The sequence below is a fragment of the Dama dama genome, chromosome 20 (assembly GCF_033118175.1).
Source record: "Dama dama isolate Ldn47 chromosome 20, ASM3311817v1, whole genome shotgun sequence".
NCBI lineage: Eukaryota > Metazoa > Chordata > Mammalia > Artiodactyla > Cervidae > Dama > Dama dama.
The window spans coordinates 97,458,298-97,483,358 of record NC_083700.1 but is presented as its reverse complement, the minus strand read 5'-3'; the positions used below and the strand labels follow the sequence as shown (position 1 = coordinate 97,483,358).

Below are 25,061 nucleotides of genomic sequence, written 5' to 3'. Positions count from 1 at the left end.
GAAACCCAAGTCCAGGAGCCTCTCAGAGGGCGGGACAGTAAACACAAAATGGGCCAATCAAAATGCCAAACATATAAGCTCTTGGTAATAGATAAAGCCAACAGAAAATGGATTCGACTGGCGCGGCTTTTGGGTTGGAGAAGAAACAGCTGAGTAAGAACTGTCTGAGTAGGCAAAAGCTGTATGAACGCAGAGTCCGACAAGATCTCGGTATAGTGTGGGGAGAAAACTGATGTGAACAATTATTAGCGACTTGAGATAGTAAGAGCAATGAATAGAAATGCTAAACGAGTAACTCATCTAAATTAAGAGATTCGATTTGGTGAAGGCTTCTTGGAGGGAACCCTTGAGCTGGCTTGAAAACAGGGCAGGGAATAGAATTCTGTTCAGCTGTTCAACAGGTACATATTTCCTCTTGTTTTCCCTATGCCTGGACCTCAGGCAGTCATAATCTCATGCCTGAGCAGATTGGAATAGGACTAGAGCTTCCAGGGGGAAAAGAGAAGGTAAACAAACAAAGGAGTATGGACCTTCTTGCACCAGTGCTTCCCGGGGTTGGAGACCTCCTTTCTGACATCTTTAGGCTTGCCTCCTGCTGGGTCTTGATAGATGAGTGGAATTTGAATAAGTGGAGTGGTGTGCATTCTTGGTGGCAATAATGTTAAAGAAAGGGGACTTCCCTAGTGGTCCAGTGGCTAAGATTCCACAACTCACAATGCAGGGGGCCTGGGTTCAATCCCTGATCAGAGAACTAGATCCCGCATCCCACAACTAGGAGTTCCCATGCCACAACTAAAGATCTCACTTGACTCAAATAAGACCCACGTGCAACCAAGTAATTTTTTTTTGAAAAGAAGTTTAAGCGTCCTAGTTAGCTCAGTGGTAAAGAATTTGCCTCCCAATGCAGGAAATGCAGGTTCAATCCCTGGGTCAGGAAGACCCTCCCTAGAAGAGAAAATGGCAACCCACTCCAATATTCTTGCCTGGAGACTCTCCTGGACAGAGGAGCCTAGCAGGCTACAGTCCATGGGATCCCGAAGAGTTGGACATGACTGAGCACTTGCACAATGTGAGGTAGGAGATAAGAATGGAGAAAGAAAAGGTTAAATGTGAATTCAGTTTAAGTGCCAGACGTCCTTTCTTTTTTATGCTGTGAGAATTATCAAAGGTTCTTTAGCAGGAGAGTAACCTTAACAGGACACTGTTATAGGAAGATGGATAGCTCACAGGATCTCTAAAGGGAGAAAAGAGATCAACATTGGCCCAGTTTCCTTGGCCAAAAAAGCCTTTTCTGTATCATTCTTCTGGCAACAAATCATGTGCTGCCACCTGCTGACAGTTCAAATACCATCATTCCACATTGCCACTGGAGCCCTGGCACCCTTGCAAACCTGTCTTCCACAGACGTTGATGCAAAAGAGTTGATAAATAAGCAGACCACTGGTAGCAAGTAGATTAAATAATATCATTATGCCAGATGTATCACCTCCCCAGTGAAAGATGTAAAACATAGGGTTTCCTTGTACCTGCTTCAGCAGGAAGATGAGCCTTGATGGGAAGTTTTTGGGGTTTTTTTGAACAGGTTATATTTGACCCAGGTCTGATCTAGTCATTCCACTCTCATCAATCTCCCCAATGCTGAAGGGAAAGAAACTCTGAGGATTGCCTTATAGCTATGCAGATGTCCTAGGCCCACTCTTCATGACTTGTCTGCTAGTTAAGTCGGGACCTGAATGTACCACATAACAGGAAATAGTTCCTGCCCTCCTCACCCCAGTCTTTTATTATGCTTTTATTTCAGATAACTGTCTCCTCTTCCTAGCTAGATTGAGTTAAGAGCTGAGAGTCCACTGAACACCTTTGTTGTTGTTCAGTAGCTAAGTCTTGTCTGACTCTGCAACACCATGGACTACAGCACACCAGTCTTCCCTGTCCTTCACTATCACCTGGAGTTTGCTCAAACACATGTCCATTGAGTCAGAGATGCCATCCAACCATCTCATCCTTTGTCTCCCCCTTCTCCTCCTGCCCTCAGTTTTTCCCAGCATCAGGGTCTTTTCCAGTGAGTTAGCTCTTCACATCAGGTGGCCAAGATATTGGAGCTTCAGCTTCAGCATCCGTTTCTGCCCTACTCACCCCCTGCCTTTTATTGTGCTTTTATTTCAGGTAACTGTCTCCTCTTCCCAGCTAGATTGAGCTAAGAACTGGGAGTCCACTGCACATCTTAGCTCAGGACAAATACATACCAGGACTTGTATGCTTTAAGTTCAAGAAACATCATCCACTTGTGCTAAGCAACTATACTCCACTAAAAATTAATTTAAACAAAGGAACACCTTTGAGTCAGTTCTAATTAGGTGGATGAACCTAGAACCTATTATACAGAGTGAAGTAAGTCAGAAAGAGAAAGATAAATATCATATTCTAATGCATATATTCGAAATCTAGAAAAATGGTACTGAAGAATTTACATTCAGGGCACAAATGGAGAAACAGACATAGAGAATAGACTTGGGGAGAGGAAGGGGAGGGTGGGATGTATGGAAAGAATAACATGGAAACTTACATTACCATAGTAAAGCCAATGGGAATTTGCTATGTGGCTAAGAAAACTCAAACAGGGGCTCTGCATCAACCTAGAGGGGTGGGATGGGGAGAGAGATGGGAGGGAAGTTCAAAAGGGAGGGGATATGCGTATACTTATGGCTGATTCATGTTGAGGTTTGACAGAAAACAACAATTCTGTAAAGCAATTATCCTTCAATAAAAAATAAATTATAAATAAGTTACAAAAAAGTTTAAAAAAGAAGAAAACACCCACTTAGTGGATAAATAACATTATTTTGGCTATGTTTAGCAGAGGAAGAGACTTCATGAGACCTCAATGAGATGCTACTACTTCTAGGGAAATCTTGGAATGCACTGTCCAGAATACAAAGCCCAGGTAAGGAAAAAGTAAAGCTTCCCTTACCTGCCTAGGAAGACTTACTTTCCAGAGAGCATCCAAGTGGAGGAAGGATCAGAACCAATAGCTAAAAAGCATTTTTTAATATAACAGGAAATATCAGTGTCTAACTCCTAGTAAGTACTGAATCATAAAATTTGTTTCAGTTAATAAATACAGACATGTATATTTACTATGCTACAATACAATGTAAACTATTTCTTACTAGAGGTCACAGTCAAAAAATCCTGAAAGCCACTGGATTAGAGGTTGAGGCTGAAAGACTGACCAAAGAGGAACCTGCTACAGAATCACAGCCTGGGCTGCTGAGGATGAAGAGATATAAAGGGGCTAGAGAGAGCCTCAGGAGACAGAAGCTGAAAAAAAAAAGAGGACTCCTTCTATTGCCCAGGTCAAGGGCCCACCACAATGTCTTGTCCTTCTCTGCATCCCCACAGCAGTACTGCCTCGAGCACTGGCCTACCTCATTCTACCCACCAGACTGGGAGCTTCTATCTCCTTCCCATTTCCACTGAGCGCAGGGTCTATACTCAGAAGATACAGTTATAAATGCCCATGAACTTGGGTTTCAGAGAGAGAGGGAGCAGGAAGCAATCAAGTAACAGGAGGAAGAAAAGGTACAGTTGAGCCTATCCCATGTGGGTGCTGATTCACAAACACATCAGGGAGGGTTAAACCATTTTATTGCAATTGGTAGACATGGATGGACAGGCAGTGACAAGCCTCAGTAGGGAGGGCAAACACCAACTAGATCAAGAGGGGAGGGGCAGGCGACTCAGAAACAGGACCTTGGAGGGGAAGGTGAGCAAAGAAGACTTCATCCTACTACATTGCAAGTCCTTACAGGTCACTTAGGAGTATCCTGGGGCCCTTAAAGAATAGGTCCTCTTGCTCAAGGCTCTAGGCCTGGAGCTGAAAGCTGCTGGGCTCCGGGTTAGAAAGGGTATGCCTCTGGAGATCTATGAGGAGAAATAGGGGGGAAAAAAACAAATCATCAGCAAGCACTGTGTTACACACAGTCCTAGGCTTGGGCCCTGTTCGGGAGGGACATTCAGGCCTGATGGGATAAGGAACAACGGAGGTTGATGGATTTCCAAAGAAAGAGGCAGAGACCCCATTCTATCCAGTGTCAAACAATTAGGCACCTGGCGTCCAGGCACCATTCAGATTCAGCCTCCTGCCTTACCCTCACCTAGCTTCCTTAAAAGTTCCCAGCTACTGTTACTGTCCAGAAGCCTGACTTCAGAGCTAGATGAAGAAAGCGACATGGCGAAGGTGGGCAGTCAAGGCAGCTTAGATTGGAGGACATGAACGGAAGTCCTGCAAAAGGGAAAGAATCAGAAGTAGACATGGTGACAGTGGGTTAAGGGGCCCTCCCAGCACACACCTGACCTGTCCTCCTTCCTGAGGCTAGGACTCCAGTCTCTTCCCCCTTTATCCTCCAAATACAGAGATACCTCAGAGACACTGTGTCAAGCAAAGAAAATGTGCAGTACTGCCCATATGGGCTGTAACCCCCTACCATACCTTCCCTACCAGCCCATGTCAAATCTGAGCTAGCTGAACTCTGGTCCCCAATGCCTGGCCTCTGTGAGACAAATCCCTTCCACCGCCATAAGCACCCACACCTCCTGACCTGAGCAGGTCATGCTCCTGCCGGGCATCCTGGACCTCTGTTCTGACAGCCTCCAGGGTGTGACCTTTGCCGTCCTGGCCACTTTGCAGCTGATCCAACATCTGCCATACCATAGGGCCAGGTAGGACCAAACCTCTACCTCTCCAGGAGGAGCATCCGCCTCCCCATGATTAGCCTCTTGAGCCCACTTGGAGCCCTCATGTGGACAAAGATAGTTTCTCATGTCCTGGAGCAGAGGGCTTGGGAAGAAGAGCTTTGGAGGGAGGTGGAGTCAGCACAAGGAAGAGAAGGAAGGAGATAGGAGTAGGAGAGGGTATCCTGGCCTGCCCGCAAAACAGGATAGATAGAGAAAGGAAGGGGCCTCCAAAGGGAGAGATGAACAGATAGGTCCGATCCTGGTCCTACCTTCCAGCTGCAGGCCTGACCTTGCCGCCTCTCATTCATCTGTTTCAGCAGCAGCTCCTGGTGCTGGCCTGCAGATGAGAGAAAATGTGAAGGAACATCTCCAACTTCCTTCCTTCCCCTGGTCCCTGCCTTGCGCCCAGCCTGGCACTGAAAACGGACAGATACATTCTGGTCCAGCTGCTGGGAAGTTTCCAACCTGACTGGAGAGACACACGCACACCATGTGAGCAAAGACAAAATACTTGGCCAGGTTTCCGGGTAGCTCAAGCAAAGGTATGGTCATTTATTAGGAAAGCAAGAAGGCTTTTCAGAAAAGGGAACAGGTGGATTCACACCCACCCTCAACCTTTTACTCACTCAGCTGGTCCCGTGGCAACTTTAGGTCCTCCCAAAGAATCTCTGACTCCTTGCCCAGCAGTTGCCACCTTCAGGGATAATAGCAGTGTCATTCTAAAGCCAATTAACAAGCCCAGAGGAGGCTACCAGAGTACCAGGAGTTCAGGGCTGAAGAAGACAATGTTTGCCCATCACTTACTCATTCTGAAGCTCTTCGTGAAGGCCACTGGTGACACTGCACTCCTGTGGTCCTGTCTGTATTTGGGCTCGGGCCTGTTCCTGCACCTGGCTTCGAAGGCCCTGCAGTTCCCTTCTCATCTCTTCCAGACGTTGCTCCAGGAGAAGGACCCTTTGCTCTGGGCCCCCCTGCAGCAATCTTAGTGATGCTACAGTGAGACAAGTTGGGGATCAGCCCCCTAAGAACTTCACACAAGAGCCTATAGACTCCACTTGCAAATCAAGACACAAGTGCACAGACAACAGAAGAGCCACAAGATGTGCACACACATTTGAGGCTGTGTATATGAAGAAAAGAACGATCAGATACCTTCCAGGGCAGAGATATTGTACTTCTGCTGCTCTCGCTCTTCCAGCAGGCCCTGGACAGCCTGCCGTAGTGCTTCAGTCACCTACCCAGGCAGAAAAGCCCCATGAGCTCCCCAACCACTGGTAACCTCATCTCACACTCACACAAACCCCAAATATACACACCTCAGGAATCCATGCCTCACCTGAGCCTGGGATCTAAGCTGGGATCGAAGAATAGTAACTTCGTCCCAGAGAGAAGATGCACTGTGGGCCTCAGCCCAGTTTAGCCTCTCTGGGAATACGGGAGCCTCTAGAGCCCAAGCCTTCTGAGCTTGGATTCCTGACTGGGTAGGCAAGTGATGACGGGAAATCCAGGTCCCAGCCAGATCTCCTGCTGAGGGAAAAAGGAAGGGACAAGTGCAAAGCCCCTTAGTTGGAGGGGGGAACAGACGTTTCTTCAGGAAAAGAAAAAGTTGGAATTTGAAAGGAACAGTGAATAACACTGGAAAGAAAGGCTGAGGGACAATATTCACCCCCGGTAGAGACTCCAACTGGATACAGCCGTTGCTACAAAAGAAACAAATGCACAGGCCAATGAGTTCTGTTTTGCAATTTATTAACCCACATCCCCTAAACAGGGGGGCGGGGGACTCAGGCGCCCCCTCACCTTAATCCTGCTCACATTTCGGTCCGTAGCATTGAGAAGCGCGTCGAGCTGTTCAGACCAGCCCAGACTCCTACTCATGGCCTGCGGCAGGGGTCTGGCTTCCTGGCGTCTTGTGCCCTTGCTCCCCACACTGTGGACACCCAAGACACAGCCCAGGGAAGACCACAACGTAAGCTCTAAAGAGGTGAGTGGGGGGATGCAATACTAAAGGTAAGGAAGCAATAATCAGACCAAAACTGCGCTTCTGGGACTAGTCCGGGGAGCGGCGTCCTTGGGGAACTAGGGGAAAAGCGGGATGCCCTGATGAACAAATATCTACTAGGAACTGAAGATGCTGAATCTTGGTTTAGACGTCCCCAGACTCACAACTGGCCCCATAACACCAAAATTGTGCCAGTGACCACTGCCGCCGCCCAGTTCAAACCTTACGGTAGGCCGGAAAAACCTGACTTCGGACTGGCCTCCGCGGCGCCACTTGGGAAATTGAGTTCGCCTCTATTGGAGACAATCGGCGATGGAGGCCACCGAACTACGTTTCCCTGGAAGCAACACGCGCAGTCACAGGTTTTCCCCCCCCCTCCACCGTGAAGCTTGCCGGGAAACCGAGTTTTTCTGCTTCTGTAGTGGGTACCTCTACGAACTGAATGAACTACGCTTCCCAGGATGCATCGCGCGGAGACCACACAGTCCCGCAGCTGATCCCCGTAACTCTTGGGAAATGGAGTCCAAGCTGTCTCAAAGCGTGAAGTCCCGAGTAACCTTGAGACTCCATTCCCCAGCAGGCTCAGTGTGTAACGTGCACTATGGAGCCGCTAGTCGCAGAGCTGAAGCAGAAGATTGAGGACACGTTGTGCCCTTTTGGCTTCGAAGTTTACCCCTTCCAGGTTGGTTTATCCCTGCTGCGGTGCTAGGGCGAAGCGTATGGATGGCTTCGGTGCCACTGACGTGAGGCCCGTGAATTTTCTGATCTTTCTCGAGCTCCTCTGGCCGCGTGTCCGTTTGATTGTAGATACAGGGCGCTTGGGCTAAACGGGTAGAGTAGCGTTGCAGGTTTGTTCTTTTGTTGTTGTTGTTCAGTCGCTCAGTCGTGCCCGACTCTTGGTGACCCCATGGACTGCAGCACGCCAGGTTTCCCTGCCCATCAACAACTCCCGGAGCTTGCTCAAACTCATGTCCGTTGAGTCGGTGATTGCCATCCAACCATCTCGTCCTCTGTCGTTGCCTTCTCCTCCTGCCTTCAGTCTTTCCCAACATCAGAGTCTTTCCAACAAGTCATCTCTTTTTCTCTCATACAATGCTGCATTGATGAGTAGGGGACACCATGTGATCCAGTAACTTCGTGGTTTTGTCACCTAGGTAATTTAGAGGAGGAAGGGGATCTGTGGAGCCAGAGTCACTTTGGAAGCTTCCCGAAGGAGTTTAGGAGAGGGCAAGGTCTGGGAATGTTTGTATGGCTCATGAGCAAAGGGCATTCTGGATGTTGAACAAGCAAACAGTTGGCTTAGTTGTTAGATCTACCTGCAAAAGGTTACATTCATGATGTTGCTAATCATCATTGTTGGGCTGGGTTTAGAAACTGTACACTTGCCTGACACAGAAGTCTGGCATCAGGACCTACCCTTATTCACGTAGGTCCATCTCCCCCCACATCCAGTGCCCTCTGCACTGATCCCTGTGCTTTGTGCAGGGCTAAATCAACTCAACCTGAGCCTTTTGCCTGGTGCTTAGAGGCCACCCTTTCCACTTTCCACTGAGTGGTATATAGCAATGCTGGGAGAGGATTATAGAGGAAGAGGTAGTTGGGTCTAGCCTGAGAGAGGCTTCCCTGGAAAAAATGGAGTTGAGCTATATATGAAAAGATAGATTGGAAGGAAGGAGGGTCATGTACATCTCAAATATCAGGAATAGCTTGAGTCAAGGTATGGAGATAATGGTGGATGGCAGGTGTGGGAGAGATTGGGGATACCTATCTGATATAATCAAGAAGACCTTGGTAGTAGGAGCTGTGGTATTGAACAGTGCCACTTACAACCCTGCCAGTCATCCTATGTTCCTACTTCTTTCACCTTCCCAGCACCACATACAGTCATGCACAGCAATCTTTAGGAATCTGTCTCCTAAATCTCACAGATCCATTTCCTTCCATTCAGCCAATCTATGCTCTGATTCAGCTCATTATTAGTCATTTGGATTTCTGCAATAAACTCCTTGCTGTCACTTTGCCTCTATTCCTTCCTCCACACTGCAGCCAGGTTGATCTAAAACTGATCATGTCAGTTTGCTTCTTAAATCTTCAATGGCTAACCCTTCACTATCAGCAAATTAAATCCATATTCCTTCAATTGGTATTCAAGGCCAGTCACAGTCTCATTCTTACTGATCTCTCCAGCCTTCTCTCCCTCTGCACCCCTCCACAGATGCTACATTTCTATCAAACTAGGCCATTTGCTATTCTCCTAGTATGCTTTGCATTTTTTGCCTCTTTGTTTATGCTGGGACCTGTTTAAAACACACACCAGATTCTCCTTCTCCACATCAGCCTGTAAATTACCTTCCCAGCCATCAAGACTCAGCTTCCAAGAAGCCTTTTCTAATTTCAGAGGACCTTCATTGGCCCTGTTATTGCACTAACCACAATACAATCAATTTCTTCTTTTATTTTTTTTCAATTTCTTCTTTCTTAGTTGTTTGTGAATCCTTTGCCTATTATAACTCTGTCAAATGAGTCTCCCACAAACACATGTGACACAGCATCAGGAGAATTTCATTGTTTGAACAAGAAGGAAGCTGGGCAAGATGCATGAAACCTTGAATGCCAGGCCAAGGTATGGGCCTGGCTAAGGCCTAAGTTGACCCTCTTGTGCGGCCTGAATTTTCTCTCTGTTCCAGGTGGCATGGTACAATGCACTCCTGCCTCCAGCCTTCCACCTGCCCCTGCCAGGACCCACACTGGCCTTCCTGGTACTCAGCACACCTGCCATGTTTGACCGGGCCCTCAAGCCCTTCCTGCAGAGCCGCCACCTCCAACCACTGACTGACCCTGTGGACCAGTGTGTGGCCTACCACCTGGGCCGAGTTAGAGAGGTGAGCAAGGGTGGCTATAGCCTCACCCAGCTTCCAAACCTGCATCTGCTTCCAGTTCCTCTAAGCTCAGTATAGAATCTAGACCTACGGCAAGGAGCCACTTCCCCAGCAGAAGGGTATCCTAAAGTCAGCCTTGACATTGTGATCTCTCCCCATTCTGCCTTCTCATCTCAGGTTTAGCCAACCCCTCTAGCCAACCAGGTCTGCAATGGATCGATCTCCCCCTTCACTGATGGGCAACTTGATGAGCAAACTTCCCTTGACCTCCAAGTGAAATAGGAATAAGCCCCAAAATTCTCCATGCATCTCTCACCTGTCTTTGCCCTAGACCTGGGAGCCTTATGGGGTCTTTTGAAGACAGAACAGGATCCCTGCACTACATACTTTACATGTATATATAAATACATATACATACACTGGGTCTCCCCAAAGCTGGACCATGTCTTCCTCTGCACTGGGCCTCTGGAGGGCAGAGCCGTAGCAGAGGTTTCTGAACAATCCTAAACAGAATTATCATTTTCTTCACACTGGAGCCTCCAATCCCACTCCAAGTTTAAGGTCATGTTTTCCCTTTAAACATGACTTCTAAGGACAGGGACATGTTAACACAACTGAAGGCTCTGTTGAACATGAGTATGATTCCTGTTGTGCTAAAAGTCTTCATCTTATCCTCTATCCCAGAGCTTCCCAGAGCTGCAGATAGAAGTCATCGCTGACTATGAGGTACACCCCAACCGTCGCCCCAAGATCCTGGCCCAGACAGCAGCCCATGTAGCAGGGGCTGCTTACTACTACCAACGACAGGATGTGGAGTCTGACCCTTGGGGGACCCAGGTCAGAGGGCAAGTATGAGCAAATAGGGGCTGAGAAAGAAAATGAAGTAAAAATCCCTCAAGATTTCAAGTCCCACGAATTCCCTGGTGGTCTAGTGGTTAGGATTCCAGGTTTTCACTGCCATGGTCCTGGTTCAGTCCGTGGTTAGAGAACTGAAATCCTGCTAACCATGTGGCACCGCAAAAAAAGAAAAATTTCAAGTCCCATTCTTCTACCTTCCCTGGGTAAAGGAGCTGCTGGGCATAATCCAGGACAAGAGTGCACCATGGTCAATGATCCAGTTCCACAATTTGTCTACTTGCAGACACATCAGGTCAGAGAAAGTGAAGTGTTAGTTGCTCAGTTGTGTCCAGCTCTTTGCTTTGCAATCCTATGGACAGTAGCCCACGAGGCTCCTGTACACAGAATTCTCTGGGCAAGAATACCCAGGGGATCGTCCCAATCCAACCCAGGGACTAAACCCGTGTCTCCTTCACTGGCAGGCAGTTTACCATCTGAGCCACCAGGGACCAGGCTAGAGAACTATTCTCTTATTCTGTGACAGAATGGAGCAGGTAGAGCTGTGATTAAACCCACGGTGAAACTGGGAAGCTGAGGTTCAGTTTAAGGAAACTCTGCCTGGGGCCAGTGACTTCATGAAGTGTTAACGGAGTAGGGGAGCCCAGCCAAGACTAACAGAAGTTCACGTCTGTGTGTACGCAGCACAGCTTGTGGGATCTTAGTTCCCTGACCAAAGACAGAACCTGGGACCTTGGCAGTGACAGCGTGGAGTCCTAACCATTGGACCACCAGGAAATTCCCTGACAGGCTCACATGTAGAATCACTCTGTTGAATGAGAAATAAGTGAACTAGCTTGCACTGATGGTAGTTATTGGTGCCCATATGACCACCATGACCTTGCTTTCTTTTTACCCTCTCCCCAGCACATAGCAGGTGTGTGCATACATCCCAGGTTTGGGGGCTGGTTTGCCATCCGAGGGGTGGTGCTGCTGCGAGGAATAGAGGTGCCGAATCTGCCACCCACAAAGCCCCTTGACTGTGTACCCACAAGAGCTGACCGCATAACCCTGCTTGAACGCTTCAATTTCCATTGGCGTGACTGGACTTACCGGGATGCTGTGATACCTCAGGAGCGCTACTCAGAAGAGCAGAAGGTGTACTTTTCCACTCCTCCTGCCCAACGCTTGGCCTTACTGGGCTTGCCCCAGCCCTCAGAGGAGCCTAGCTCTCCATCCCAAGAGCTTCACTTCACTACACTGTTACCCAAGAAGCCTCAGAATCCCAGGAGAGGCTGGCTCAGCCCCACAGCTTCCCCACCTACATCCCCCGGTCCCTGATACCTTCCCTGCCTGTGGGATACTCATTTAGGGCACTGGCACCTGTTAAAGACTTTTACACTACTATTAATATTTTGCCAGGGAAGAAACTTATTTTGGGTATAAAATAATTATTTTTGATTAAGAATTATAGTAGAGATCCTAAATGAAATGAAAATAACAAGGCTCAGGAAAGTTTGGTTAAGACAGAAGACCAACAACAACAACAAAAAGACCAAAGTAGATCCAGACCTCCCACCTGCCTTGGAATATGGGATCACTACCTGTTACCATTTCTCTGCAGTGCTTCAAAATGCTACCTGTTGCAGGGCCTGAGGAGGAACTATCCCCTAAATAATAGTACCTGCTTCAGAGGGTTATCATGGTGACTGAATAAATGTGAAATTGCTTAGCATATAGTAAGCTGTTGTTGAAGGCCCTGGGAATACTGCCCACAGGTAGGCTGGGCTAGTGGGCGGGGGGGTGGTGTCTGGAAGGGCACATGTTACTGAAGGATCTTCAATTGTAAATCTGCCCTAGCCTTGGGCCCAGGAGAAATCCACCTTCCCCCTACTGACAACCCTCCCTCAGAACACACATACGAATGAGAACAGTTCAGTCGTGTCCAAATCTTTGCAACCCCATGGACCGCAGCATGCCAGGCTTCTCTGTCCATCACCAACTCCCGGACCTTACTCAAACTCATGTCCAAGTTGGTGATGCCATCCAACCATCTCATCCTCTGTCATCCCCTTCTCCCGCATTCAGTCTTTCCCAGGATCAGGAAAGATGGGGCTTCCCTGATAGCTCAGTTTGTAAAGAATCCACCTGCAATGCAGGAGACCCCAGTTCCTGGGTGGGGAAGATACACTGAAGGAAGAAAAGCTACCCTCTCCAGTTTTCTGGCCTGGAGAACTCCATGGACTATATAGTCCATGTGGTTGGAAAGAGTTAGACAGGACTGAGTGACTTTCACTTTCATGAGAACAAGAACTACCCTTAAATCAAGGCTGGAAACCCAGGGAAGCCAAGAGGTGCTCACCACTGTGCTTCTGACACAGAAAGCCAGCCCTGGGTTTGCCTCCCCGTTTCAGTTCCAAAGATACCTAAAGCCCGTAACTCTAATCTTAGACAGACACAGTACCAGGCATTTATCCAGGTTTTCATGCAGCCCTCGCAGTACTGGAAATGTCAAGAACCTCACTGCAACCCAGCCTACAGCATAAACTGCAGCGCCTTGGCTGATACTGTAGCAGGTCTTGTTCTTTTCCCTGTTGTCTAATGTACATTTTTCCCTCAATATCATTTCACGATTCTGAGGCAGCTCTTCTCTTGCACCTCATTTTCTCCCCAAGCAGGAAAGCAGAGTAAATTCCTCTTAAAATCAAAGGCTAATGCCACCACCCGCTCCCCATCCCCCCGCCCCGCCCAACCAATGAAGAATCAACAAGGTCTCATTTCAAATTTAATAAAACTACAAAAGATCAAAAGTGATACCCCCTTACTGTATACATCAGTTGGCCGTCCAGAGGAAGAAAGGCTGGCCTCTCCAACCCCTGCAGGAAAGGCCCGTCCTGTCCCATAGACATCCTGGCGGAGTGTAAAATGGTTTTAAGCATGACAGTAGGACAAAAGAGGTTTTGTTTTCAAGGCTGCCTACTGCAGCCTGGCCCTAAAATGGCCTAGTGCTCACTTCTGCTTAGAGAAATATTCTTTGCTCTTCTGGACATCAGGCTTGATGGTATCACTGCCAGGCTTCCAGCCAGCTGGGCACACTGCAAGAGAAAGGGAACTGATTAATAACCGGATCAGTAGTGAGCTCCACCCTCCTAAGGACAACTGGATGCCTCAAAACCAAATCTGAGCCCTAAAGGGCTTCAACATTCAGGTACCAGGAGGCCTACCCTCCAGTCAGATCAATTCAGCCTTTTAGTACAAGAGTAAGTAATCCTCACCATAAGGCCCAATTTTCATGCAGTAACTGAAATTTAAAGAAATTAACAGCTTCAACTTTATGCTGTTCTAAAAACAATCTATCTAAACCATGTATGGCAAAATATTTGAGATTTTGTTAACAGTGGGTAGTAAGTAAATGGGTACTCATATGCTCTCTGTAATTTTATGTATGCTTCAAAAATGTACCTTTTGAAAAATAAGCTTCAAAAGATGGTTCTGAAACAGCTGAACTTCCACATGTACAACAATGATGCTCGACATCTAATCATACCATATACAAGAAATTTACTTAACAGATCAAAAATCTAAGAGCTAAAACCATAAATTCTTTTTTAATTAAAGGATAATTGCTTTACAGAACTGTTTTCTGTCAAACCTCAACATGAATCAACCATAGGTATACATATGTCCCCTCCCTCCCACCTCCCTCCCCATCCCACCCCTCTAGGTTGATACAGAGTTCCCTGAGACATACAGCAAATTCCCATTTGCTATCTAATTTACATATGGTAATGTAAGTTTCCATGTTACTCTCTCTGTACATCTCACCCTCTCCTCCCTTCTCCCCATGTTCGTAAGTCTGTTCTCTATGTCTTATATAAACTCTTCAGTACCATCTTTCTAGATTCCATATATATACATGTTCGTATACAATATTTATATTTCTCTTTCTGACTTACTTCACTTTGTATAAAGGGATCTAGGTTCATCCAAAAATCCATAAATTCTTTGAAGACAACCCACAGAATGGGAGAAAATATTTATAAATCATATCTAATGAGGGATTAATAGCCAAAATTAAATCCAAACTCCCACAACTCAACAACAAAAAGACAATTCAAAAATGAGCAAAGGAGTTGAAAATAGATGTATCTCCAAAGATATACAAATGGTCAATAAACACATGAAAATATGCTATTACCAGTCGTTAGGGAAATACAAATCAAAACCACAATGAGATACCACTTCATATTCCCTAAGATGGCTATAGTTTAAAAAAAAAAGACGGAAAGTAAATACTGGGAAGGATATAAAGAACCCTTGGTATTGTTAGTGGGGATGTAAAATGGTATAGGTGCCATGGGAAAGTTTGAAAATTCCTCAAAAATCTAAACACAGAATTACCATAGGACCCAGAAATTCTACTCCTATGTATATATTCAAAGTAACTAGAAACAAGGATTCATATATATTCACTAATATTTTAGCAACATTATTCACAATAGCCAAAAGGTGGAAAAAACCTGTTAACAGACAAAATGTAGTATACATAGGAGAAGTGAAAATTGTTCAGTTGTGTCCAACTCCTTGCGATTCCATGGATTGTAGCCCAACAGGCCACTCTGTCCATGGGATTCTCCAGGCAAGAATACTGGAGGGGGCTGCTCCACCCCTTTCCAGGGGATCTTTCCCACCCAGGGATTGAACCTGGGTTTCCTGCACTGCAGGCAGATTCTTTCCTGTCTCAGCCACCAAGAAGTATACATATAAAATGAAATATTATTCAGCCTTTAAAAAGAATGAAGTTCTTATACATACTACAGCCTGGATAAACTTTTGAGAACCTTAAAAACATTATGCCAAGTGAAAGAAACCAGACACAAATGGATAAATATTGTATGATTTCACTCATATAAAATACTAAAAATAGGTAAATTCAAAGATGCAGAAAGTTGTTACAAAAGGCTGGAGGGAAAGGGGAATGGTGAGTTATTTCTTCATGGTTACTACTACCACTGCTTGTTTGCTGCTGCTAAGTTGCTTCAGTCGTGTCCGATTCTGTGCGACCCTGGGATTCTCCAGGCAAAAACACTGGAGTGGGCCGCCATTTCCTTCTCCAGTGCATGAAAGTGAAAAGTGAAAGTGAAGTCGCTCAGTCGTGTCTGACTCTTCGCGACCCCATGGACTGCAGCCTACCAGGCTCCTCTGCCCATGGGATTTTCCAGGCAAGAGTACTGGAGTGGGGTGCCATTGCCTTTTCCAACTGCTTGTTTGGGATGATGAAAAAGTTTGAGAAATAGTGATAGATATACAACACTGATGTAACTAGTGCCACTGAATTAAATGCTTAAAAAGGTAAATTATATCATATATAACCACAGTAAAAACTGACCAAAAAAAAAGTGACTTACCCCCCCAACCCAAGAAAAAAACACAAGCTAAAAAATGACAAAGTTAGGACTGTGTAAACCCTAACACTAAGCTGCTGCTTCTATCAGCTGGCTCTTCAGAGATATGAAAGCAGCAGTTTGCCTTCTCAGTGTTCCTTAACTCTGCCAAACAAGAATGCCTGAAACACAAAGGGGCAGGACACCTCCACAAGGTCCTGCTTGTGTAAGTAACTGCCTTCTATACCTTGGTAAGCAAAAGGTCTGAGTTTGAATCTCTCAAACACTTTATGCAGAAAAGTATAACCTTCAGTCTTTCCTATGATCCTGAGTGAGCAATGCTCCTTGGGAAAACCTGAGGAAAGTGAGATAAGGGGAGCGATCTCTGATATTCCACTCTTCACCAGTTGTTTTGTCTTGCAGGAGACATGTAGTCACCAAAGTCCAATAACAAAGCAGCAAAAGTCTCACTTTCTCCAGTGAGAGAAGCGAAGCCCTTTTCTCCCCCTGGATGTCATAGCCTCAGAGGTCAGACACTACAAACAGCCCCGTCTGGGAACAAGGTATGGATGCACTTAGCTGCTTTACAAAATCTCCATTTGATCCTTACATAGTCATTCCCTTTAGTGCCACCAAAGGGTTAGAGCACAGGTCATAAGTATAAACAAGCATCTGAGAATAAAGAGCAGCATAAAATCAGAGACCAGACCCAGCAGTTTACCACCAGGGAAACCAAAGATTCTTCTGTCCTGGAAGAAAACACAGCTTTAGAAGAGCCCAATTACAAACCACGACACAAAGATAGGAGGAATAATGAGCCAGAAAGAATAACCTTGACAACTTAGTATCCTTGCACTAAGGTCTCTTGGCATTTAAGACTGTACCAATAATCAATGACAGGAAAGAAAGATCCATACTTGGACTCATACACAACAGTGCTGGATTTTTAGAATTAATATGAAGCTCAGCACAACTGGCTGAGTCCCACATCTACCAGCTTTCAATAGAAGCTGAAGTACAACTCTCCCCAACACAGAAGGCTCTAAACAATGCCTTTCTCAGCATTTTAAATTATGTAAAAAAAAGGAGGGCTTTGAATTTTGATCCCAGTTCTACCATTAACTGAACACATGCAGTGTTTCGATAGTGGTTTATTGATCCTAAAAACAGGAACACAGGGGCTTCCCTGGTGATTCAGTGATGAAGAATTCACCTGCCAACACAGGAGACATTTCCACCCCTGATCTGGGAAGATCCCACATGTCACAGAACAACTAAGCCCGCGCACCCCAACCACCGAGTTTTAGAGCCCAGGAGCCACAGCAACTGAAGCCTGCATGCCCAAGAGCCCGCAGCCCACAAGAGAAGCTCTGATGATGAGAAGCCCTCACACAGCACCTAGAGAGGAGCCCCCACTCGCAACTAGAGAAAAGCCCAAGTAGCAATGAAGACACAACAGAGACAAAAATAAATTTTTTAAAAATTTAATTTTTGAAAAATTTAAAAAAATAGGAACTTAGGATTTAAGTAAAAAAATTTCTTTGTAGTGTTGTCAGTTCACCCCTTTCTCTGCTAAAATGTAATACAGGTTCACTCAAAGATCCCCCCCAAAAAGTGTAAATTCAAGATAAAAGACATTTTAAAGAAAAATAGGAACATAGGATATACAAATATCAGATCATTATGTTGTACACCTGAAACTAACACATATCTCAATTTTAAAAACAGGATTGTAGGATTATTTGTCAAATAACACGACAGCACCTCATATAGAGTGCTTGATATCCACAGGCTCTCAAACACTAACTATCATAAGCCATTAAAGACTGCACACAGAAAGCTGTGCTTGTTTTAGTGGGATGCAAAGCAGCAGAGAACAACAGGAGTGTGAAGAAGCAAGCTTCACAACTCATGAAAGCTTGGGTTCAAGAGTCTATCCCAGTAAAAATTAATTAAAAAAAAAAAAAAGTCTATACTATATATGCAAGGGAAAGTCCAATAAAGGGCCAACTTTGCCATCCCCTCCTCAGCTCCTTCCATCTTTGTGCTGAACTATTCTCCACCAGAGGGCAGTCTCAGCAGCTGTCTGCTTCAATCCAGAGCAAAGCCTACACAAACTTCTGCAAATGGTGCCTTCTGATTCCCATTACCTACTAGCCTTCCACTCCAGCCAAACTAGCACTTTTGGGTCCCCCAAACACCACTAATCCAGACTCTTAACTTCCACCTCCTGTAACTCATAAGATCAGAGCTGAACAGTAGCAGTGATCACAACTACTTTATATCCTCAATTACATTAAGCTGGGGTGGCTGGGTGGGGTTCAAGATCCCCTTCCCCTACATATCCAGCACTTGCAGCAGACTGAGGAGCTGTTCTTAACACTAAACTCTTAGTTGAAATAAGGTGGTCTCATTACAAGCAACAACTCCACTGGGTGAAAGTGGGGAGTTTTCAGAAGCTACAGTCTTATAAACTGAGAGGCTGGGAGCAAGCAGTTCAGGACTTACTTTATCAAAAACACTTCAATGAGATTATTTCAGATAAGAAGGACCAGAGCAGTAAGAAAGACCTACACTCTAATGAATGCTAGACAAAAACCATAAATTCAATCTTCTCAGTCATGTTTAGATTCATGACTCACAAAAACATCATCTTTAATCCTGAAACCAAGGACCCTGAGATTTCATCTCAAACCCTCTTGCCCTGACCCCTCCTCAAAAAAAAATTTTTTTTTTCCAAAAAAATGTTTATATTGAGCATTTGTATAATTTTGTATTTGGTGACTCTAATTCTTTTTTTTATATATAATTCTTATAGATACAAAAAACACCCTGCACAACAGAATGAATTTTTAAAAGACAAAAATGTTAACACCTATGAGATCCTCCTACACTTTAACAAGTTGAATCTGCAGCGGTAATTCTAAATGAGCAGGGTAGAAGCTGGGAATATGCAGTTGGAACAAAAAGCCTTTATATTCTCCTCCCCAAGCTGTTCTATTACCTCACCCCCACAAACCACTATAATTCTGAGACTGCAATTTCTTAAAGAGACATAACAACCCTTTTCCTATCCGGTAGACTTTGTTCCCACCATCTTTCCCACCCTATCACTCCACTGTCCTGTCACCGGGCAAACTGGCTTACCTTCCCCATGTTTGTCAGTAAACTGGAAGGCCTGAACTAGTCTCAGTGTCTCATCCACAGAGCGGCCAACAGGAAGGTCGTTTATGGTGATCTGTCGAAGGATACCTTTATCATCAATAATAAAAAGGCCCCTGGAAGAAAATGTTAAAGGTCTGAGAGACAGTACAGTTTTAGAAATTGCTGTTAGAGTAAATCAACAGAAACTGGCCTTCCGAACCTTAGGTCCTGCATGAAGAATGAAACCATTATGCCATACACCTTAAACTTACACAGTGATGTATATCAATTATTTCTCAGCAAAACAGGAAAAAAAAAAAGAAATAAGAAAAGTCTCCACAGATCACAGCTCTACTTATAAAAGATCTTCAGCCAATCAGCCAGTTTCCTGGTGCATATATACCTGAATGAGATGCCTTCATCGGCCTTTAAGACCCCATAGTCCTGAGCAATGGTGCGCTTGGGGTCTGATATCAAGGGAATGTTCATGGGTCCCAGTCCTCCTTGTTTCTTGGGTGTGTTGATCCTAAAGTAAAAAAACACACATGCAATCACACTCATTCAAATTCTTCTGTAACAAAAGCATTCACTATATCTATCCCACCCCAACATTGCTAATCTAACTCCCCAGAAAACTTTTCAAGTTTTTTCCAGCAGTAAACGGTGGTTTAGTCACTAAGTTGTGTCCGACTCTTGGGACTCTATGGACTATAGCCTGCCAGGCTCCTCTGTCCATGGGATATTCCAGGCAAGAATACTGCCATTTCCTTCTCCAGGGGATCTTCCCAACCCAGGAATCGAACCCGGGTGTCCCACATTGCAAGCAGATTCTTTACCGACTAAGCTATGAGGGAAGCCCAGTAGTAAATGTCTGAGACCAATTAAAGTCACCAGGGTACATTCAGCTGCAACCCAAGCTGCTTTTCCTCTACTGCTAAGTTATAAAAGCAACAAAAGGAAGTCAGAGCATTTGCACTCCCTTCCATGAGTAGCCAGAAGTCAATATTTGAAAAAGTCCATTGCCAAAGCCTCCGGGTTCCAGTTGCTGCTTAAAAGTTCCTATGCCTGGACTTCCCTGGTAGTCCAGTGATTAAGACTTCTACCGCGCTTCCACTGCATGAGACACAGGTTTGCTCCCTGGTTGGAGAACTAAGATCCCACATGCCACACAGCACAGCTACAAAAAAAAAAAATCCATAATAATTTTCTAAAATAAGCCCATGCCAAATGGACCAAGAGATTTACCATGCCAGGTGACAGAAGTGAGAATCCACAGAAGCACCAATTACTTGGCAGTTCAGTTTCTTAAATTCTTCTGCCCGATCACTGAAAGCAATGATCTCCGTGGGGCACACAAAGGTGAAGTCAAGAGGGTAAAAGAAGAACACAACATATTTTCCTGAGGAAAAAAAAAAAAAAAATGCCCAAGTTACCCTTTGAAAGAGATTTCCTTGCTTTGCAGAGAATGTAAACCTAAAGACATTTTCCTATGGGAAAAATGAAGCCTTTTTAAACTGATGGCAGACAACTGTTAAAACACCAAGATGCTCAACACAGCTACTGTAGAACCTCGGCCATAAGAACAAGTTCTTCCAATTTCCATGCTTTATTTTCCTTCTTCCATGTTAGCTGCCAACTACAGATAAGCACTGTTCAGTCTAATCTTGATCTTCTCTGGGTAGTTAAAATTAACATAAACACCAAGTTCTTCAGTGAAGAAAAGAAAAAACAAAAATGCAATCATCTACTGCCAACACTCATATAATCAGTGCCCAGAAAGAGCTAAATTGCTGGATACTCTGCCACAAGGCAACAAGACCAACAAGACAAAGTCAGAGCCTTGGCTATTTTTCCACAGTGAACCACAGTAACATGATAGGTAAGGTCTAAGTGATCACCTAAATCACCACAAACATGGTTCAAATAAGTCTGATAGGATGCACATGCAAAGAAAAAATTTCTAAGACAAAAGTTCCCAAAATTCTCCTGGTAGGTAATAGGATTTCTAGTTGGAATTTTATGAAAGTCATTCTGATTACCAATTGAAGTAGATCTTCAACCTGTAAAGCAGTCTCTCACCAACAATTCCAAATATTCACATTTCCAGATACCAGCAATGTTTCAAAATCAAAATAAGCTGGTCCTTTTGACATTCACTTCAACCTTCCCCCAGGGTTTTGCTAACAAGCTTCAGCAGGTCAAGCCCAGGAGGGCACAGAGCAACTCTTCCTAAACCTCATGCCTTTACCCTTGGGCCAGGGTCACCTCCCTACGGTGCTACTTACTTTTGTTTGCCAGGAGGAGCTTCCCTCCATAGGGCCCCACTTATCTGCTCTCATTCCAAACAGTATGTATAATTTGTTAGGAAATCTCATCATAGGTTTTACCCAAAAGCTAACTCTATGAAATGCTATATCACCAAGAAAGGTATACTTGACGCCTGAGTTCTTAGGTTTGCATTCTAGGAAATCCATATTTTGAACCGTCCCAGAATACCTTGCTATTCTAGGGCAGTAAAGTAAAAAAATCCTCATTAGTATTTGCCTGGTGTCTACATGAAACTACTTAACAGAAAGGAGAGTTGTTCCAATTGTGACATCAATTTTTCTCTGGGGGTAAAATGTCAAGGGAACATGCCTAAACCCTCAATCGTGACACACATTTTGTAAAGTGAACAGTTTCACAGCTCCAAAGACTTGAGCTCTAAAGCTTTAAATTGTCCAAGGCTTTAAACTGAAACAAGATAATAAGTCTACCTCCAGTAAAATAACTGAGGAGCAATATTGGGAAGATAATTGAGATATTATGTCCAGATATAATGAAGTATGCACATGCCTTCTCCAGCAGTAGTTTGGACTTGGGAGATCTACCCTATGTTCACGGATGGTAATCACCACTTCAATTCAATAGGAGGGCAACAGCCTCTTATCCTAAAGACAAATGAAATGTAAAAATCATTTTACACTCAAACATGACAAGAGATACAGAGAGTGAACAAGCCCTCCCTAGATTGTAATATAATTCCATGTTAATGAACCTAATTACTCTTACCTTTGTAGTCAGCTAGGCTGATATCCTTGAACTGCCCATCTGGCATAACAGCTGTTGCTTTGAACTGGGGGGCACGGTGCCCAATTTTGGCATTTCCTGAAGACATAGTGCTATCAGCTGGAAAAAATAAGAGAAAGTGAATTAGAAACAAGTCTTACTTTTCTAGATAACAACCTTCATCTATTTAAGAGACTCAGCTGTAGAAATTGTGCAGTGGTCTTGAGTATACACATAAACTTTTATAACAGTAAGAAGCATAAACTGAGCTTTCCAACTCTTCAAACAAATATATTACACATCTCTGAATCTCAGCTCTGTTTTCATTTTTGAGTGGCAGGACTGTGCATTTGAGGTTTTTTAATTTTTATTGGAATATAGTTGATTTACAATGTTGTTTTCACTTTGAAATGGAAATGTCTTTATAAACTGAACTCTTCCTGTTCCTGAACCATCATCTGTACAATTGCATTTTCTTGTGTACGTTTATTATACAAGTGTACACAGAGAGAGAGGGTGGAAACTCTCAAACCTGGACCCAAACGTGCAAGGCCATAAACACTAAGCACCCAAGCCCCAGAAGCTGCCACGATGCCCTTTCCCTGGACTGCGCCTCCATCTGCCTTCAGAACGTGGGAAGCACACTTTAATCTTTCTCTGGGTAGATTTCCCAAGACACACACCCTAAAGCCAATCCAACTTTTTAAGAGGCCAAGACCAAGATTATGGCATCTGCTCAATTTCAAAATTCTAAGTGTTGTGTTTAAAGCCCATAAGTCCCTTCAAAAGTGAGTTTACCTAGGGACCAAGGTCCTGGAAAAATGGTAAGTAGAACAAGAGTCAATTTATTGCCAAAAAGCAATGTAACACTGGATTCACCCTGGTCAAGACCAAGGTAAGATTTAACCCAGTAAATCATCAGTTTGATAATCCCAAGAAGCTAACTTTTCAAGTCCCAAAATTCTTGGTTCATAATACTACAACCATAAAAAAGATTGAACAGAGACTGTGACAATTTTTTTTTAACCGCTTAACACCTTTAATAGCAAACCAAAAACCCCAACCAAACACAGGAGGTGACCCTAATATACATGTCCTCCTTATTCAAACCTGCTTTTCCAGGGGATCCCCACGTCCACTAAAGCACGACCAAGCGCGGGGGCGGGGCGGCTGCTGGATTTCCACCGGGTGTGTCCCCTTCAGGAACTCGCCCCTTGAACGTCCTAGGTGAAAGCCACTCCCCCAAAATCCACTTCTGGTACCCTCCCTGCACTGCCATCATCAGCCCCAGCCTAACACCTCAGAAAGCTCCAGCAGAAGAGTGCTCAGTCTTCACCGAGGGCAGTTAGAATCACTACAAATCCCATTCTGCAGATGGAAAAATAAAGACGAAGAACGGCATCTTAGTAACTTTCCACACCTCAAGACCGGGAACAGCCTCTCCCTCTACTACACGACCGACGGCTAGCCCTCAGTTCCTGATCAGTTTGCAGATTCACTCGAGAAATTTCCCTTACCCGCCCGTCAGGGGACTCCATCACCACCAACCCGCCCAGACGCCACGCCAAGCCAATCAGCGCTTTCTGCTTGTGTTGCTGGGGGTAAGGGAGACTCAAGCTGCCGTTAGCCTCTGGTTTCAACCTCGTCCCCGCAACCGAAAGGAGCCCCACACGAGGGCCGCTTCGCCTGGCCGCCTTCTTTGTCCGAGGAGCCCAGCTGAGTTCGGCGGACCCCGATGAGAAGACGGAAAAGATGCCGGGCGGGGCGTGGGGCGCTGCCCTCATACTCACCAATTCCACAGAAAGACAACCGATGCCAGCGAAGAAGAAGAAACGCGAGGCGTGCGCGGGACGCTGCCTTTATATCCTGTAAGGCTCTCGCGAGAGTCAGGGCGGGCCGGGGGTGCGGGCGGGGGAATGGGGAGGGGGATCTGGCCCGAGCACCGCCCCGACCCAACGTGCCCCGCCAGGATGACTCAGCGCTTTCCCTCACTGGGGGCGGGCTCCCGCCCTTAGAGTACGAATCCCCCTTCCCGCCGCCGACGGTTGAGGTCGGAGTTCGAGGCGTTCTTTCAATCATTGCAGAACACGAACGCCTCCTCCTTGTTCGTAAGGCCCAAACCAGGGTGCGGGCCCTTGCTGCTGCTCACGGAAGACTACGTCTAGCCAAACCCTGAAGAGAACGATCTCTTCAAGTAGTTCTGAAATATTCCGCCCCTATTTCCGCAGCCTCTGCTCTAGTGCTGTCCTCCGTAACCCTCATTATTTAGACAGCCTCCCTTGTTCTTCCTTAGAACAGGGTTGTTGCGTTCCAGCTCCCCTGCATGAGTTCCTATCCCATCTACTCCACTGCGGCTGGAGGAAATTTTCTGAAATCTGATCTCATTCATTCACCTCTCTGATTTGTGGTTCATAGAAACTGGGACTCTGTCTTCCTCGGTTAAAACTCTTGTTTTATGTGTGGCATTCAGGCAAGAGTCTTAGTCAATTAGCCTTACTTTTCTCGCCTGTAAAATGGGAATACTATGAATTCTTTGTTGAGATCATCTCTAGCTTATTTAGCAATTCTCACACATTAAAAGTGTTAGCTGTTGTTATTAGTGTAACTCTTCTTGCTCCTCTGTTGTAACACCTAGGACAGAGAGTAACTGTTTGAAACCTTGGGCTTTTGTTCGAACATGCAGAACCTGTTCTCTCCTATTTGGCCTGCAGAAAACGTGTCAGCTGAAGCATTACCTTCTGACTTTTACTGATCCTCAATTCATTCCATCCTTTCTGCGCAATCAGTAGCCTGCTTGGTCACAAGTCACAACATAGCACTGGATATAAAATAAAGAATGTTGGATACATATGTTAGGTAGTTAGAATAGGAAACAGGAGGCCAGAATGGCGGTGGCTAAAAGACAAGGAAGGGAAAAGCCCGCGAAAATAGAACAAAGGAAGGCCTAGGGCTGGAGTGAGGACCTCAGGTGGAACAAAGGAAGGTCTAGGGCTGGAGTGAGGACCTCAGGTAGAACAAACAGCACTCGTGGCT

At 45.3% G+C, this 25,061-nt stretch overlaps 3 protein-coding genes across 4 annotated transcripts; 1 reads left to right on the top strand and 2 right to left on the bottom strand.

Moving 5' to 3' along the window:
- Window positions 1–3,631: 3,631 nt before the first annotated feature.
- Window positions 3,632–7,075, bottom strand: CCDC163 (CCDC163 homolog). Its single transcript, XM_061122048.1, has 8 exons — window positions 6,538–7,075; window positions 6,404–6,437; window positions 6,074–6,264; window positions 5,890–5,971; window positions 5,542–5,728; window positions 5,364–5,431; window positions 5,007–5,074; window positions 3,632–3,924 (listed from the first exon to the last, which is right to left on the bottom strand). Exons 1-8 carry the CDS (start codon window positions 6,613–6,615, stop codon window positions 3,817–3,819), a joined length of 816 nt encoding a protein of 271 aa, XP_060978031.1. The 5' UTR covers window positions 6,616–7,075; the 3' UTR covers window positions 3,632–3,816.
- Window positions 7,076–7,233: 158 nt separating this feature from the next.
- Window positions 7,234–12,246, top strand: MMACHC (metabolism of cobalamin associated C). The gene is made up of 4 exons (XM_061122047.1): window positions 7,234–7,421; window positions 9,427–9,621; window positions 10,303–10,455; window positions 11,380–12,246. The coding sequence occupies exons 1-4, from the start codon at window positions 7,341–7,343 to the stop codon at window positions 11,791–11,793; spliced, it is 843 nt and encodes a 280-aa protein (XP_060978030.1). The 5' UTR covers window positions 7,234–7,340; the 3' UTR covers window positions 11,794–12,246.
- A 978-nt stretch (window positions 12,247–13,224) lies between these two features.
- On the bottom strand, window positions 13,225–23,959 carry PRDX1 (peroxiredoxin 1). 2 transcript variants are annotated; one of them, XM_061122044.1, is made up of 6 exons: window positions 23,819–23,959; window positions 22,032–22,148; window positions 20,226–20,379; window positions 19,384–19,506; window positions 18,984–19,114; window positions 13,225–13,547 (listed from the first exon to the last, which is right to left on the bottom strand). In XM_061122044.1, the coding sequence occupies exons 2-6, from the start codon at window positions 22,135–22,137 to the stop codon at window positions 13,462–13,464; spliced, it is 600 nt and encodes a 199-aa protein (XP_060978027.1). In that variant the 5' UTR covers window positions 22,138–22,148; window positions 23,819–23,959; the 3' UTR covers window positions 13,225–13,461. The 2 variants fall into 2 exon arrangements, with proteins under 2 accessions (XP_060978027.1, XP_060978028.1); XM_061122045.1 differs by lacking the exon at window positions 23,819–23,959 and adding an exon at window positions 23,328–23,348.
- Between the last annotated feature and the right edge of the window lie 1,102 nt (window positions 23,960–25,061).